Raw genomic sequence first — 18,108 nt, forward strand, 5'->3', positions numbered from 1 at the left:
ACTTAATTTTTCTCAGCAATGCGGACACATATGGACATGGGACCAACACAGATGCCTTCAGCTGCCAAGCGCACATGTAACAGGTCAGCCAGTGTCATGGGTACAAAACTGCTGACAGATGCCCTTTAAATAATAATTGAACCTAATAACCTATCTAGATCTGACTTAGGTAGATGCTAAGGAAATGTATACATCTGCCTATGGCCTGGTGTCTTCATCCTCCTCAAACCCCGATGGGTCATTGCACAGCTGATGAAAATAAAGAAAAAACAACAACCCAGGGAGGTTTTTTTTTCTCCAAATCTGGTAATGTCCTTAGGCAGACAGCTGGCAACAATGCAATGGTTCGTTATCTAAGAGCTGGAATTACAGGAACCATCTATACAATGAGAACCATCTGCACCAGCCCACCATACTAAAGCGTTTTTTTGAATGACCGTTGTTTGAACGGCTCTGAATTATTGTATACACATTTCCTCGAAATCTGATAACGGCCCCAAATGATTGTACACAAGTTTCCTCCAAATCTGATAACTTCTGAGGGAAAAACATGCCCTGATCGTAAATCAGACTACAGGGGACTTTGATTCTGTCAGATATCCATCTATGCGTCCTGGATGGTAAGAGTGGTAAAGTGGGCCGTAGACCTAACGGCCCTTGTCCCCGTCAGACGAGTCTTACAACAGTTATGATATTGTATTTGCTATTTTCTACTGGGAAAAATGTTACCTTGCATTGCTCCTCATGGGAAAGCTTTAGCAATTATTTGTATATCCTATTATAGTCGGGGCTCATGGAGTTATTACAGTCTATGCTGTATAGATTCATAATATGAAGCCCATAGATTGCTGGGACTTATAGTGGAAGCCTGTGACATTTTTATCATTTTTATCCTCATACTCGCTTGCATTTTAACCCTGTGCTCCGACAAAGCAGCAGTCAAATCCATTGAGAGGACTCCTGAGCTCTCCATTATCTACATGAGCTCAGGAGTCCTCTCAATGGATTTTACTGCCTGTTTGTCGGGACACAGTGTCAAAACACAAGTGAGTATGAAGATAGAAATGACATAACTGGACTGTGCACCACTAACAATATAACTAGAGTTAGCGGGGTGTTTTGGATCTGACAGATTCCCTTTAAGAGCTATCCACCTACAACATACTGCTGAGTGTACATGTTACATTATGCAATAAGCTCCATCTATTGGTGGCTGAATTTTATCTCTATGTCAATAACATAGCCTTTGAATGGGGTAGCAGGGAGTATGCTTGACCACCACTTAATTTAAAGGGAATCTGTCAACTCTGAAACACCCCCCCCCCCAAACTAGGGTAAGCGGTATATAGTGTAAGTGATGCAGATTCTAGTTATGTCTTTTTTATCTTCATACTCACTTGTGTTTTGACACTGTGTCCTGCCAAACCAGCAGTAAAATGCATTCAGAGGACTCCTGAGCTCATGTAGATAATGGAGAGGACTCAAAGAGGAGTCCCTTTCAATGGATTTTACTGCTGCTTTGTCGGAGCACAGGGTTAAAATGCAAGTGAGTATGAAGGTAAAAATGACATAATCTGACTCGGCATCACTTAACCTATACACCACGCACTCTAGTTTATGGGGTGTTTTGGAGTTGACAGATTCCCTTTAAGCTCCCTCTAGTGGTAGCTGTGAGTATCTAATATTTTATGTCTATGCAGCAGATTTGAAATTTTGTATTTAAAAAAACTGAGCACATACTGCCATTTGAATCTGATCAGTAGAGAATTTCAGATGTTTTAAATTACGTGTGTTAAGGGTGTTCAAGAATGGACGTTCACTTAAGAATGCTTAAACCTAGCTGAGCCAGGCTAGCGCGAAGCTCAATCATTCCAAAAATCAAAAAAAATTGAGACGTTTACAGATGATTTGGGTGCAGGGGTTTTAATCTCCATATTCCCAAATAACTCTTCATGTAGGGCATGCTCAGCTCTGCTTATTCAAGACCAAAGAAAATAAACTATCACAACTCACATTCTTGTTTGCTTCTTCCTGTTACACACAATTTACACACAAGACGCCCACACACAACATGATATCTTCAGCTGAGAGATCTGTTTTTTATTACAGTCAGTCTTATTCATTAACATTCTTGCAGATTCTATCAAATCCATGTATTTTTACATTTATGTGCAAAATTTCTGGTGACTGCATATGGAGAACGTATCTTCTTAGTCTCTCCTGCTGCAGGCCACAGCCTGTGCTTCTTCCTAAATCCTACCCGGCATTACTTTTAAGGCATATGCACGCTTTCTGGTATTTAAAGGGCCAGCATGCACCCTAGTCTTCTCTAGCCAATCGCTAGTCACCTCAGAGTATTTAAGGCACCTTTCCCTTGGAGAGGGTGCCTGAGCTTTAGGTATTCTAGCTTGCTAGTCCTACTTAAGATGTGGTATTCTGTTTCTCTGCCTGTGTACCGATCTCTGCCTGTTTACCGACTCTGACCCTCCACTCATGGAACTGCTTTTAGCCTGTTTATAGTATTGACCCATTATTGCCTGCCCTAAACTCAGACTAATTTCATGGATATACACTAACTCTTGTCTGCCCTGACCTCGACCTGCTTCCTGACTAAGAGTATTGGCTGTTCCCTGGTGTCTCTGACCACAGTGGGTCAGCCGTAAACCACACCAGGACTATTCCAAGAAGTAGCGGCCTGTTGGCTACCCTGAAGCAGTCCAGCTCGTCCCTGTATAGGGGTTAAAGTTGAATACTGGGGGACCCTCAGGATAACGCCCTAAGTTAAATCGGTTGGTTGGCGCAATGGTTCCACAGCCACTGCCCATTACAAGATGACTTTGCAGGAACCTGTTTCTCTCAAACAAGAAGGAGAGGGTGGGGCTGGCATAGGAAGCAGGACGAACAAGGGTGCACAGAGTGGTTTGGGCCCAGCCTTGGTGCACTGAACTGCTCATTTGGATATGGATTAACAGTAGGTTTTATCCAGAATTAAGCAGCAGATTGCTAATTGAATGGTATAATCATTTCATTCAGTTGAGCTAGCCCTAAAAGGCATTGTGCCTGGTTTAACTGTGAATTTTCTGGTGATGGATTACCTTGAAGTGTGATCATAATAGCACGCTAAATCTGGTCTCTTATAGTTAAGCACAAGGGGATGAAATGTTCCGAGTTATTGTCAGTATTCTGGCTGCACACTGAATGGCACCCATCTACAGACTGTAATGCTTCATGGCTGGATATTTCATGTTATGTACCAGATTGTGGTTTGCAGCTGTTTTTGTTGACTTGTTACATCTCTTACAGCATAGTTGGCTTATATGAAGGGGATTTGGATTTAATTAGTGATTGCTGCAGGGGCGGCAGGCAGTGACCGCCCACACAATACAGCACTTATATATCAAGCAGGGGGGTCCTTTTGCCAAAGAAAAGGCCTGGATATAAATAGATTATATCTGGGTCCTCCTGCCAGAGGTAAAGAACTATAATATATATGAGAAAAGACGATCCAAATGAAATAGGCAGTCTGTCCTCAGGAAATTCTGTTACACCGGCCACAATGCCTTGTAGTACTAGCTCAGCTGAATGTAATGATCTGTTGCTTCATTCTGGAGAAAAAGTACTTTTAATCCATATGCAAATGAGCCGTTCAGTGCACCAAGGGCGGGTCCAATTCTGTGCACCCTTGCTCCTCCCTCTCCATTATTGACAGGGCCAGGCTCCTGCATAGACACCTCCTCTTCTAGCCCCGTCAATTTAGAAGCAGAAGGAGCAATGGTGCACAGATAGGCTTAGGCCTGCCCTCGGTGCACTTAAAGGGGTTGTCCAAGTAATTATTTTTTTTTATGACCTATCCTTAGGATACATGACCCATCTTCAGGGGTGCAACACCCGTCACCCTGCCGATCAGCTCGTTGAAGAGAAGGCCGTGCGCCATGCCAGTGCAGCCTCCCCTTCATTGATTACCTTGTCGCCGTCTCAACCGCCATAAGAGGTGAACACTTCAATAGGAAGGAGCCGTCCCACAGAAGTGAATAGGACGGCTTCTTGTAATTACACAGGCTCACCGCTGTGGTTGAGACGGCGGGCACGTAAACAATGAAGGGAAGGCTGTGCTGCTGATCGGCGTGGGAGCCGGGTGTCAGACCCCTGCTGATCTTATATTGATTACCTATTTTGAGGATAGGTCATTGATAAAAATAACTTGGAAAACCCCTTTAACTGCTCATTTGCATATGGATTTAAAGTACTTTTTACAGAATGAAGCAATGGATTGCTAAGTGAAAGGTATCATTACATTAGGCAAGCTAGCCCTAACCATTGTGCCTGGTTTAGCGGTAAATGTCTTGGTGACAGGTTCCCTTTAAAGGGAACCTGTCACCGGGATTTTGTGTATAGAGCGTAGGACATGGGTTGCTAGATGGCCGCTAGCACATCCGCTATACCCAGTCCCCATAGCTCTATGTGCTTTTATTGTGTAAAAAAAACCGATTTGATACATATGCAAATTACCCTGAGATGAGTCAGAGCTTGAAAATATGACTCTTCTCTGGTCATACAAGTAAGATATGACTCTTTTATGGTAATTTGCATATGTATCAAATCTTGTTTTTTTACACAATAAAAGCACATAGAGCTATGGGGACTGGGTATAGCGGATGTACTAGTGGCCATCTAGCAACCCATGTCCTCAGCTCTATACCCAAAATCCCGGTGACAGGTTCCCTTTAAGAAGATTAGGGTTCTTTCAGACTAGGTGCTAACGAAACCCAATAAATACCCCATTAAATAAGTGCCCCAAGAAATGCTAGCTGTAAAAAAAGCATAACAATACGTTAATCAGTATTACTGGCCTAGTTTCAGTGAGCCTTTTTGCCCATCCCAAACTTTGTCCCCAAGCCAAACTTCCAGAGCACTGGAGCATTCACCAGCATTCAAGAGGAGCTATAGCATAAACTCATTATTTTATTCACATACTTTATTCCAATCCTTTAACTGCCTTCCAAAATAAAAATCTTCTATTCCCAGAAACTGTCAACAAGTAGTCATCCCTGCTGATGGTTTTTAAGGCAGCATTGGAAAACGGAGCCTGATCAGTATTGCTATCTATCTCCTTTTATGGTAAAGCTGCCAAAAGCCACCATCCTTGTGATAAACGGCAGATTATGCTTGAGATCAGGCAGAAGTAGATAGTCTGACAGCCTGGGGAATCATTAGATAAAAGATAACATAGCGACATCCTGCAGATTTACAGCTTGGACCCTTGTGCATGAAATAGGCAGGAAGCTCCACTATGGCTTTCTAGGGACTGCTTGTGTGCACATGGGGAATTTTATAAATCTCAGATAAAGAGCAGAGATAAAACTGCTTAGAGCATCCAGATGTCCAGCATTCCTTTTATGATAGTAGTCAGAGCTAAAGGGGTCTTCCAGGCTTCTGATATTGATGACCTATCCTCAGGATAGGTCATTAAAATCTCATCGGTGAGGGTCTGAAACCCACGGACCCCCACGATCAGCTGTACCCTGCAGCCTTCAGTGCTGGAAATGACCTCTTTGAATGGAACAGGAAGCACAGCTCCGTTCAGAGTGTAGTGGTTGTTCTTAGTTACTGCAGTCTATCTCCCATTCACTTCAATGGTAAGTGAGCTGCAGTAACTAAGAATGGCCACTACACTTTGATAGGAGCTGTGCTTCCTGTTCCATTCAAAGAGGTAGTTTCCAGCACTGATGGCTGCAAGGTACAGCTGATTGTGGGGGTGCGGGGTGTCAGACCCTCACCGATTATATTTGAATTACCTATCCTGAGGGTAGGTCATCCAATATCAGGAGCCTGGAAAACCCCTTTAAGGGCAGCCATACATCTTCAATAGCTGTTGGATGAATGCTGATCAGCCATTTCTCCTGATTTCCACATACATGTTTGGTTTGGATATCTATGTATGTGTTTTCAATAGGGAGAGAGGAGAAAGTTGCTGCTGGTAAATTAAATGTTTGGGCTTTAAAACTCAATGTGTCATTTAGCAATAGCTGCTGCTGACACCTAAAATTCCGGCTCTTTCTTCACCGAGGCCAGGAACCTTGGTGACACATACCTTCCATCCATGATGATTCCAGGTACCTTCTTACACCACATTGTGCCCCCTCACAGAATTATGCCTAGCTGTGCCCCCAGTAATATGCCCTGTTATGTGCCCCCAGTTATATGCCCAGTTATGTGCCCCCAGTAATATGCCCAGCTGTGCCCCCTCACGGAATTATGCCCAGCTTTTCCCATAGTAATTGTGCTCCAGTAATAGGCCCTGTTACGTGCCCCCAGTAATAGGCCCTGTTACGTGCCCCCAGTAATATGCCCAGCTGTGCCCCCAGTAATATGCCCTGTTATGTGCCCCCAGTAATATGCCCAGTTATGTGCCCCCAGTAATATGCCCAGCTGTGCCCCCTCACGGAATTATGCCCAGCTTTTCCCATAGTAATTGTGCCCCAGTAATAGGCCCTGTTACGTGCCCCCAGTAATAGGCCCTGTTACGTGCCCCCAGTAATATGCCCAGCTGTGCCCCCAGTAATATGCCCTGTTATGTGCCCCCAGTAATATGCCCAGTTATGTGCCCCCAGTAATATGCCCAGCTGTGCCCCCTCACGGAATTATGCCCAGCTTTTCCCATAGTAATTGTGCCCCAGTAATAGGCCCTGTTACGTGCCCCCAGTAATATGCCCAGCTGTGCCCCCAGTAATATGCCCTGTTATGTGCCCCCAGTAATATGCCCAGTTATGTGCCCCCAGTAATATGCCCAGCTGTGCCCCCTCACGGAATTATGCCCAGCTTTTCCCATAGTAATTGTGCCCCAGTAATAGGCCCTGTTACGTGCCCCCAGTAATATGCCCAGCTGTGCCCCTAGTAATAGGCCCTGTTATGTGCCCCCAATAATATGTCCAGCTGTGCACCCTCACGGAATTATGCCCAGCTCTTCCCATAGTAATTGTGCCCCCAGTAATATGTCCAGCTGTGCCCCTAGTAATATGCCCAGTATGTGCCCCTAGTAATATGCCCAGTTACGTGCCCCCAGTAATAGGCCCAGTTATGTGCCCCCAATAATATGTCCAGCTGTGCACCCTCACGGAATTATGCCCAGCTCTTCCCATAGTAATTGTGCCCCCAGTAATATGTCCAGCTGTGCCCCTAGTAATATGCCCAGTATGTGCCCCTAGTAATATGCCCAGTTACGTGCCCCCAGTAATAGGCCCAGTTATGTGCCCCCAGTAATAGGCCCAGTTATGTGCCCCCAGTAATAGGCCCAGTTATGTGCCCCCAGTAATAGGCCCTGTTATGTGCCCCCAGTAATAGGCTGTTATGTGCCCCCAGTAATAGGCCCAGTTATGTGCCCCCAGTAATATGCCCAGTTATGTGCCCCCAGTAATAGGCCCAGTTATGTGCCCCCAGTAATAGGCCCTGTTATGTGCCCCCCAGTAATATGTCCAGGTTTGTGCCCCTCACAGAAAGTAAAAAAATAAACACCACATATTTACCCTGTTCCTAGCAGCAGGACATCAGCTGCTCTGGTCTGTGGAGGAGGCGGAGCCCAGGCCGCCCCCTGCACAGAGGTGTGGAGAGCCGGCAGGGGGGAGGAATGATGAAGCAGTGAGCCAATGCCGGCTCGCTGCTTTATCATAATTTAGATACAGCTGCCAGAAAGTGGGACATAGCTCCCCTTACGGGAACAGCGGGACACCCACTGTAATCTGGGACTGTCCCGCCGGATCTGGGATGGTTGGGAGGTATGCAACAGAATTGAATACCATGCATTACCTGTTTTATTTCCTAACATTACGTTGATATTAAAACATTCCGATAAGATTTCCTAATATTACGGTGATATTATAACATTACGGTGCTATGCAGGCGCGTTGCACGGTGTGAACTCGTGGTGTAAAAACATAAGGAAGTTTAGGAGGAGTGGGACAAGGCGTCTTATAAAATCTGAGAACACGACTGGCAATCATATGATTTCTGAACCCTTTGTCTGTGTCTAGTGGTACATGTACAGCTCCTAGGCACGGTGCCACGTTACAACATTAAATGCACATATATGGTGTGCTGGCCTCACGCCCCCAGATCTTGGATACGCTACAAAGACACCTGGAGAACATAAAAATGTTTGTTAAATTGGGGCTAGATTATGGAAGAACATTCCTGACACAGCCATACCCCATTCAAACTGTTTATAGGGCATTGTGCAACTACATATTGGAGTAGGTGGTGGCGGTATTATATCATTGTTTGGGAATTTGGGGGATAAGGGTTGAATTGTCAAAACAACCACTTTAATTGTGTATAACTGATCTAATGGGGAAAGTCACTGGTTAGGAACCTTTTAGCTGGGAGCAACCTTACCTTGGGGGACCACAGGTATTTATGGCAGTCATCAAAGGGGTTCTCTTCACTACAGATAGACTCTGGATAGGTCATCAGTATCAGATCGGTAGGGATATGACACCCAGCATCCCCACGCTCAGCTGGAGACAGACCGCTCCCTACACTGTGCGGTTTAAGGTACTGAAACTCGGCTCCCAATCAAGTGAGCTGCAGTACCCAGACATGGCCACTACACATTGTTTGGCACTATAAGCCAAAAAGAACAACAAACAAACAAATTGCCCTTTGTTATAAAGTAACAACAAAATATACCACTAGGCAAACATGAAAGGTCAGCCACCTCACCAACTATAATACACAACCAATAAGAAAAACAGAATCGGGCGTAGATTTAGAACATTTTCTGCACCTAAAACAGGCGTAGAAAATCATAAACGAGACTGCCTACTGACCCTCCCCCTTCCCGTGCACGCCACGCCCCCTTTTTTAGAACTGGCGTGAGCTGGAAAAAGTCGTAAAGGTTATTTGCGCTGCAATCTGCAACAGATATACGGCAGAAAACTGGCATGTATCCGATAGTAAATGACCCCCAAAGAGTCCAAATGCAAGCCACAATGGATCAGCGAGGTTACGAAGGTTTAGAAGTCCAGGATTTTCTGGAACGAATATGGGGAATAAATTGAATTCTGCAATTCGTATACAAGCTGAAGTATGCACGCTGCTCTGTAACGATGAGTACACAGCTCTGACCACATCTGTCATGTCCAGAAGAAACAACATTTCTTAATATAAATGGACTGGAACGTTTCCATGTAAAAAGGGATTATCATCTATGACAGTAAAGAAGTCCTCATCAGACGGCGCGACAGGATGAGAAAACAATGCAGGATAAATATAGTAGGAAGAATGCAAGATATTGCCCCCCAAGGAGACTTACAACTTCCATCCGGTTGGGCCAGTGCTCAAGGCATGGACTTCTGCAACACAAGATCTGTCCTTTTAAAGAGGCTAAAAGGTAATGGCATAGTGCTAGGAGATGCCATTACTTTTTGATCGTTGGGGCAAAGGTTTATAAGTAATATCAGGAAGTATTACTTTACTGAGAGAGTAGTGGATGCATGGAATAGCCTTCCTGCAGAAGTGGTAGCTGCAAATACAGTGAAGGAGATTAAGCATGCATGGGATAGGCATAAGGCCATCCTTCATATAAGATAGGGCCGGGGGCTATCCATAGTATTCAGTATATTGGGCAGACTAGATGGGCCAAATGGTTCTTATCTGCCGACACATTCTATGTTTCTATGTCTGACCTCTGGGACCTTGACAGGACCAGGCAGTGTAAACATTGTAATGCCTGGCCCTGTGAATCAAAGTGCAGAGGGCGCGGCAGTTGCAGAGAGAGCAGAGCCTCTAGGTGTAATGGCAACGCCCCTGTTGCTCCGAGAGCCTCATTTGCATAAATGAAAACATCATGTTTCTCAGTAATGCTTGCTATATGAACATGGGACCAACACAGGTGTCTTCATCTGCCAAGCGCACATGTACCAGGTCAGCCAGTGTCATAGCTGTTGATTTAAAATCCTGGAAAACCCCTTTAAATGGCAAAGTTTGTTAATAGTATAATTGCAATTGACATGAAAGTTACTCCAGATGTAGGAGTCATGGCATTCTAATGGTAGAATCACAGTTAGGGCTCTTTCACACGAGCGAATCTAGTGCGTGGAATCCTCTGCGTGAAAGACAGCCAAGCCCCGCTCCGGACAGCAGAGACACGGAGCAGTAACATGACTGATAATGCTCCGTGCCTCTCTGTGATCTTTTTACTACAAAATCACAATGACAGCTTTATCTCACTGTGATTTTGTAGTAAAAAGATCAGAGGCAGGGAGCATTATCAGTCATGTTACTGCTTCATGTCTCCCTTTCACTCGGTGGATTACCCGCACGGCCCTTATCCTCTTCACATATCCAGGTAAACAGCAGTCAGACACCTGGACGGGACAGGTAGGAATTCAACCTTGAGTTCATTGACCTGTACATTAGGCCTCATCTCTACAGCCAGTTCAGTCCATGCATAGTTCACGGTTTTCTGCTGTGGTTTTCACAAAACTGTAACCAAAATCACAATATGACCTCCATGGGTCACTGTAGACTGTTGTAACTGGTCAAAAGTGAAGGAATAGTTTTTTGCCATCAATAGTTATATGGGCATTTTACGCCCCCATTCCATATAGACCTTGTTTTAAGCATAAAATGGGATGATTATAGTATAACCTTTATAACTCGTATCTTATCTTCTTCTATTGCAGATCGTGAAGATCAGTCCATCCTGTGCACGTAAGTACAAGCCATATTATTGTCCCGTATTGCTCTGGCCTTTTTATGTTACGAGCTGTTTTCTTCTTGTTTTATGATCTGACCAATACCTATTTGTAAGGTAAACTACGGAGGTCACTGTCCAGAACCATTACCAGCAAATTCTTAGGCTACTTTCACATCTACGCTTTTTGGGTGACAGATCCGTTTTTTTCTTATCTGCAAAAAACTGCAGCATTGACTTAGGCTACTTTCACATCTGTATTTTTCCTGGATCTGTCATGGATCAGCAAAAACACTTCCGTCACGATAATACAACCGTCTGCATCCGTTCTGAAGGCATCCGGTTGTATTATCTTTAAAATAGCCACGACGGATTCATCGCTAAAACCACTATAAGTCAATGGGGGACGGATCCATTGACTTACATTGAGAGTCATGTCAGATCCTTCTTGATCCGCATCCCAGGACACACTGAAAAACGCTGCTTGCAGCTCTTTTATGTGCATCATGGGAACGCAATGATATGGAACGGAATGCATTCTGGAGCACTCCGTTCCCTTCAGTTCAGTTTTGTCTCCATTGACAATGAATGGGGACAAAACAGAAGCGTTTTCTCCCGCTATTGAGATCCTATGACGGATCTCAATAGCAGAAAGGGAAAGCGCAGATGTGAAAGTAGCCTTGCATTGTTTTTAGTGCCGGATCTGTTTTTTTCCGTTTTACAGACCAGACATAAAATCTTGCATCGGTTTTGTGCCTGGTCACAAAACGGAACAAACTGGAACAGTATGCATCCTGATCTGTTTTGTCACCATTGTCAATGCATGGGGAAAAACGGAAGTGTTTTGCGTCAGCAGAGGATCTCAAAACCAGAATACAAAGCGCAGATGTGAAAGTAGCCTTAAACTGCTACCAATCTTCCTACACCATTCCATTTAGTAGAATCTAAGGCTACCGATAGGTATCCACCACAGCCCACCGTAAGGCCAGGTGGACTAGGCTACTACCAACCCAGATTACGTCTGCGGTGTAAGGCGATAGAAAACGGGTGTGAGCGCTCAGGTAGCAGACTTTACCGGATGACCATAAGGGAAAGAGAAAAGTAGTCAATTAGCCAGGGCCAAAACCAGGAGAGTAGGTACAAGCCAAATCAGTAGACAAGAGGTTACTCAGGAGCCAAGCCAAAGTCAGCTCTAAGCAGGTATAGGGTATGAACACTAAGCACAGAGGGACGAACAGGAGTCAGGACACATATGAAATCACAGGCACTGACCTAGAGTCAGTGCCTGATTGAAATCTCCCAGCTAGTCCTCTGATTGGACATAAAGCCAAAAACCTTATTGGCTCGGTGTACCATCTCTCAGATAGGTCAGCCAGCCTGGCTGGATTGGCAGGTTGGTATGGGAACCTTCTAGGAATGACCATGCGACTGATGCACATGCCGCTCCTGATCTCCTGACGCTTGCTAGTCGGACTGTGGTTAGGTAAGTGTCACAAATGTATGACAGTGTATAGTAGTCACAAGTACAGTTATGTGCAACAATATTCCTGATACTTTAGGAGACACATTGTGCAAACATGTTGTAGAGGTGAGACATTTCTCGGACATCCAGAAGAAGTTCTTGCATACATGACCCCATTGCTTTGTAGAAGTTCCTGAGACGACTTTGCCTACTCGGCACACAATGGCGTCATTCATCTTAGTCTAATGTAAACTCACTCCCGGCCATCCCTAGTGTTCACTACATGTCTATGACACGGGATAAATGAACCCTAAGTGACATGTGATGAATCACGTTTGTAATCTAATAACCCTTTTCTCAAGGCGGATCCCTCTTCATGTCCACTGAAGGCTTAATACGACAGCAAATAAGCCAGTTTCTGTGGTTCTAATATTAGCTCAGTCCCTTGTTCTCGGTAAATCCTAAATATAACAGTCTATATTCCCAGAAATGTAGAAATAGCTCAGTGCTGTTCATAATAACATGAATCAACTCCATCTCCTTGCCGTCTATCCATGCATGTAGGACACCGGCATTGCAGGTACTTTATGGCCTGGGCTGTGGTCACATGACCATGTCCATGCAGTTTTTACTTATTTCCTGTGATGTTATGTCCATGGACGTGTCAGAGTAGCAACAGGGGCAGTGATAAGGGGGCGTCAATGTAACTAGCTGGTGGGAGGAGCTATAAGTTAGCTGGGTGTTGTCAGGGGCGGGGCTGGAGCTGTGGCAGAGAATGGTGAAGTGCATCATGGGTTTGGTTGGATACAGCAACAGGAAGTGCTACCTATAGGATGGAAACAAACCAGAGTTATTGAGTCCAAAATGTCTGCTGCTACATTCAAATGGGGGAACACAGGCCCCTGTTTTTGTGATCGGCGGTGGCCCAAGTGGTCAGACCCCTGACTATCAGACACCTATCCCCTATTTGGGAATATGTTGCTTACATGGGACAACCCCTTTAAGGCTATGTAGCCTTTTGAGGCCTCTTGCACACAACCGTATGCCTTTTTCAGTATTTTGCGGTCCGCAAAAAACAGATCCGTAAAAAATACGAATGACGTCCGTGTGCATTCCGATTTTTGCGGAACGGAACAGCTGGCCCCTGATAGAACAGTACTATCCTTGTCCATTTACGTTCCTTTTTATTTTTGCCTTCCGTATGCAGACCATATACAGAACTATTCATTTCAATGGATCCGCAAAAAAAACAGAAGGTACTCCGTATGCCTTCCGTTTCCGTAACGGAAGGCATACGGAGTACCTTCCACTTTTTGTGCGGATCCATTGAAATGAATGGTTCCGTATTCGTGTGCAAGAGGCCTGAGGAATACAAATAAAATGTTTTTTAAACAATGTTTGACTTTGCGGTCTGTGTTAGTAAATACTTCTATTGTCCATGGGAGCATCTTTTAGAACTCTGTTTTTCTCTGTTATTCCTCCTGGGAATGGATGAATAAATTGCCACTCAGGCGTTACCCTTCCAATTGTCATTACTGTATGTGTCCCTACAATTTCTGCACTGGTTGGAGAGTGTCTAGGGGCCCACCCGTTTGACAGAGGGGTGTTAATGTGTGTCTACATTTTCAGGAGGAATAGCAGAGGGATGGCACAATGCAGAGTTTTATGGGCCCTGTCAGGAGTGGGAATAGACGGCTTTTAAAGAAGGACTGCATTTTGGGATCAGCAACGAGTAATTCCCCTCTTGTAGTTTGCACTGCTCATCTCGCTCAGCAGAGAATAGGTTGAGGGCTGTGTGTGTGTGAGAGCATTTAGCAAATGATGCCTGGGAGCCTGGTATGACGATTAGGAAGATCTAATGCCATATATAGTCAGAGAGCCAGGGATTTTTTGAGAAATGCCAAGAGACAGGCACTTTTAGCCTGGGAGAAAGGAAATGCAATTTAATGTCATTACGTCCACACTATAACCTTTTTACTGGAGAAACTGCTGTATGTATAGTCTTCTCGAGGAAAAGCTTCAGTTTTCCAAAACTGATAAAAGGAATAATAATGCTCAGTTGGAAAGTACAGCTATGGGGAATGTCTGGCGTGGGAGCGTTCCCACAGGATGTGTATTTACATCTGTGTAACGTAGAACCCTTTACACACAGGGATGTATGGTGTTTTCCACATTACGTCCTACAGGGGTAGACGAGAAGGAGGTATCCTAATAAAAAATACAATGGGGGAGATTTATCAAGATTGCTGTCCCCATACGCCAGTCTTGATCCCATGTGCATTGGAGTAAGATGCGCCTAATTTATTAAAATGCAGATGTCTCTTAAAGGGGTTATCCAAACTATAAAACATGCCCCCTAATGCCTGGGCCCCTCATATAGATTATACTTATCCTGCTCCCCGGCACTCTGATCCCAGCACGGCCGCCGCTACATCTCCCCGATGCACGGATCAAAACATCTGGCAACAGGGGGTGCAGCCAATAGCAGGCTGCGATGGGGATGAGCCTCCCTAGTGTCACCAGATGCAGCAGCAGCCGTGCGGGGATCAGGAGTGACACAGGGTGCCAGGGAGCGGAGTAATTATAATCTATATCAGGGGCCCAGGCATTTAGGGCTTGTTCACACGACCGTATGGATTTTTCAGTGTTTTGCGGACTGTTTTTTACGGATCCGTTGTTCCATTTTTTGTTTCCGTTGTGTTTCCGTTTCTGTTCCGGTTTCCCATTCCGTTTTTCCGTATGGCCTATACAGTATACAGTAATTACATAGAAAAAATTGGGCTGGGCAGAAAATTTTCAATAGATGGTTCCGCAAGACATACGGATGCATTTCCGTATGTGTTCCGTTTTTTTTTTGCGGACCCATTGACTTGAATGGAGCCACGGAACGTGATTTGCGGACAATAATAGGACAAGACTCAAGATGTAGCGGAACGGAAATGCGGACATACGAAAACAGTACATTCCGTTATTTTGCGAACCATAGAAATGAATGGTTCCGTATACGGAACGCAATAAACGGCCCATATACGGAACGCAAAAAACATTTGTGTGAACGAGCCCTTAGGGGCATGTTTTATAGTTTGGATAACCACTTTAATGAATTAGGCACATCTCAAGCCAGTGGCAGATGAACACTTTGAGCTATAACTGTGCCAGTTTTGTGCCAGCTATGCCAGTTTTGAAATTACGTAGAAAAATGCTTTTACTCTTTTATTATGACTAGGTCCCCTGATTTATTATATTTGCAGTTATTGAGCACCTGTTAACAGGATCAACCCAGATGAAGCAGGCACAGTTCCTGGTAGGGTACATCCTGCTGATTACAATGATACCTGTCATGTGAAAATCAGTTGTGGCGTTCCCAAGAAAAAAAGATTTTGATTCTTTATGTACATGAGGGCTTCAGTGCACTGGGGGCGGAATCTAGAACCTCAGTGCACCTCAGCTTTCCAGTGCTGGCCACACCCCCTGGCGCACTGAAGCCTTCATTTGCTGAAAGGATAAAAGTCCTTTTTTCTCGGGAACGCCACAACCGATTTTTACTAAACGGGTATCCTTTTAATCAGCAGGATCAACTCTACTGGGAGGTATCTCTGGCTTAATTGGGTGAATCCTGCAAATAGGTTCTCTTCAAACAAAGATTGATGCAAAGAAAAAAATAAAATGATTTTAAAGAAAATCTGTTGAACTGCAACGAAAATAAATCCAGGAGCCAGATAATTCCACTCTTAACCCTCTGCCATGTGTGTACAGTAGGATAAATGCATACGTTTATTCACTACTGAAAGCAATTTAAACAGACCATAAATCTACTCCAAGACAGAAGTATAACAAAGTGACTGTGATTACAGGCACACGGTCACACCATATATAGAGATCTCAGGGTCTCTTTACAGTAGAGCCTTTCTAGATTTAATGTAGAGCAAAAACGGTGTTATATATGTGATATGCAGCCAGCCCGGGCAGGAGGCGAGAGAATGAGAGTAGTGGTGGAGGCCTAATGGTGGTAGTACACCTTAAGGTGGCTATGGGTCCTCCCTGGTGCTCCCTGAGGCCGGGGCACAGTGAATTGGCCCTAGACTCGTGGCACACACTGGTGATGGTTTAGGGTGAACTTGATATTGGTGGTTCTGTTGGGGGTGCAAGACAGGGTCCTCATGAGGAACGCAGAGGCGGTTCAGTACTGTCGCAATGCAGGTGTCGGTGCATGCAATGTTTGGCCAGTTTTTCAATAAACAACCGTTCTTTACTAGTAATAAGCTTGAAATGCGGTAGTCACAGTCTTCATCATGCATGGACTGGCAGATCTTACACAGGTTGCAATTTCCAAAGTTCTTACAGTTCTTCAGGCTGAAAGTGGAGTAGACAGGCCTAGAGATGTTTCCTCTCTGAGTCAATCTTCCAAAACTGTGCTTTCCTTCTCTGATTCAACCACAGGGTTGCAGTATATCTCTTCTTTTTCTCGTTTTTAATCTCTATCATCAGAATACAGCACTCAAAGTCCTTTATCAGATACCCAATCTGCCTCTTAAAGTATGCCTGGATGCCTAAGCTCACAGTTATTGTAGACACGAGAGCTACAGTATGCAGTGCAAAAATCTCCACAGTATTTTTAGCACGCACCTCTCCTTTCAAAAGGCTGATACACTATAATGTAGTCTCAATTGCTTCCTCAGAGGCTGGTGTATGGTTCTGTCTCTCAAGCTGGCTGTTCTATCCAGGGCTGCTATTTTGCTCCCTCACTGTACTCTGTCTCTTAGTGCAGTGTTCCTCAACTCCAATCCTCAGGGCCCACCTAATGGTCAGGTTTTTAGGAATTCCTGAGCAGGTGATATAATTACGGTAGTTTCAATGCATCAAGACTTACCACAGGTATTCATTCTGTGGGATATTCTCAAATAATGACTGGTAGGTGGGCCCTGAGGACTGTAGGGAACACTGTCTTAGTGCACTGAACTGCATATTGAGTGCCACTCCCTATGGGTATGTGTAGCAGCCCCACCTAGCAACTAGCTACCAAGGCCTGTTAACCCTTTGACAGCCTGTAGAAAAAAAATGCATATACCACTATTCTCACACATTTTAAACCTTTTTAGCAGTGTTCTACCAGGAAAATTCCTCTTCTCTTCTAAGCTCATAGATTGTTTTTTTCCAGATCAAGTCTCAGGTCAGTGTCCCTGCAATGCTACAGAGTTAGAAAGTCATGCACAGAAATCCTTTAACCCAAGTATATACAGTATATGTAACTTCACAACCTAATTCAGTAATAGTTTGTTAATTCATAAAATATATCATAGGCCTATTGAGGATTGCTGTGGTAGTCCCAGATCTTGTGTTATCTTCTCAGGGCCTGTGCCTTTTCCCCGATTTCACGTGCTGATTGTGGGTTGGAAAGCTCAAATGGTTTCCATGCAATCTAAAAACAAATCTTCTAAAATAGGATTGTGGGACGATAAGTCTTCTAGTACGAATGTTCTTATTAGATTCCTGCTGTGTTCAGAGCTATGCGTAGTTTAGATGGTGCCCTATGCAGTACCTTCTATTAGCAACAGGCTCGGACTGGCCCACCGGGGAGGCCCCCCATCTCCTGGGTCCGGAGATAAGATGGAGGAGTAATTATTTATCTTGTTTCTCAGGAGAGATAATTATTGTAGCCACTAGGTGGCAGTATCGCACAGTGATGCAGCCTATTACTGGTGTAAATTGTACAGGAGGCCCCGGAGTATCTTCTAAACTTCCCAGGCTGCTGGCAGTGAAGGAGGAGAGAACATGTCTGGCCATCCTTCTGCCCTCCCTGCTGTCAGAAAACTGTGGTTGCTGGAGAGAAGGACTCATCTACGGTGCTGGGCTGATTTCTCAGGTGTGTGACAGTAGTGATCTGTAGGAGACTGTAAGGAGAAAATAGGGGATTTGTTTATAGCAGACACAGATCTATGGATGTGTGCTGCTCTCT

The 18,108-nt window shown here is 44.6% G+C and overlaps 1 protein-coding gene across 3 annotated transcripts in view; it reads left to right on the forward strand.

Annotated features, from left to right (window-relative positions):
• The window catches only part of MYH11 (myosin heavy chain 11), a 90,011-nt gene that overhangs the window by 22,616 nt on the left and 49,287 nt on the right, over positions 1–18,108 (forward strand). For all 3 annotated transcript variants that reach the window (XM_040441635.1, XM_040441632.1, XM_040441634.1), the window contains exon 4: positions 10,680–10,707. In XM_040441635.1, the coding sequence (XP_040297569.1) occupies positions 10,680–10,707 (28 nt within the window). The remainder of the gene's footprint in view (positions 1–10,679; positions 10,708–18,108) is intronic.

The sequence above is a fragment of the Bufo bufo genome, chromosome 7 (genome assembly GCF_905171765.1).
Source record: "Bufo bufo chromosome 7, aBufBuf1.1, whole genome shotgun sequence".
Lineage (NCBI taxonomy): Eukaryota > Metazoa > Chordata > Amphibia > Anura > Bufonidae > Bufo > Bufo bufo.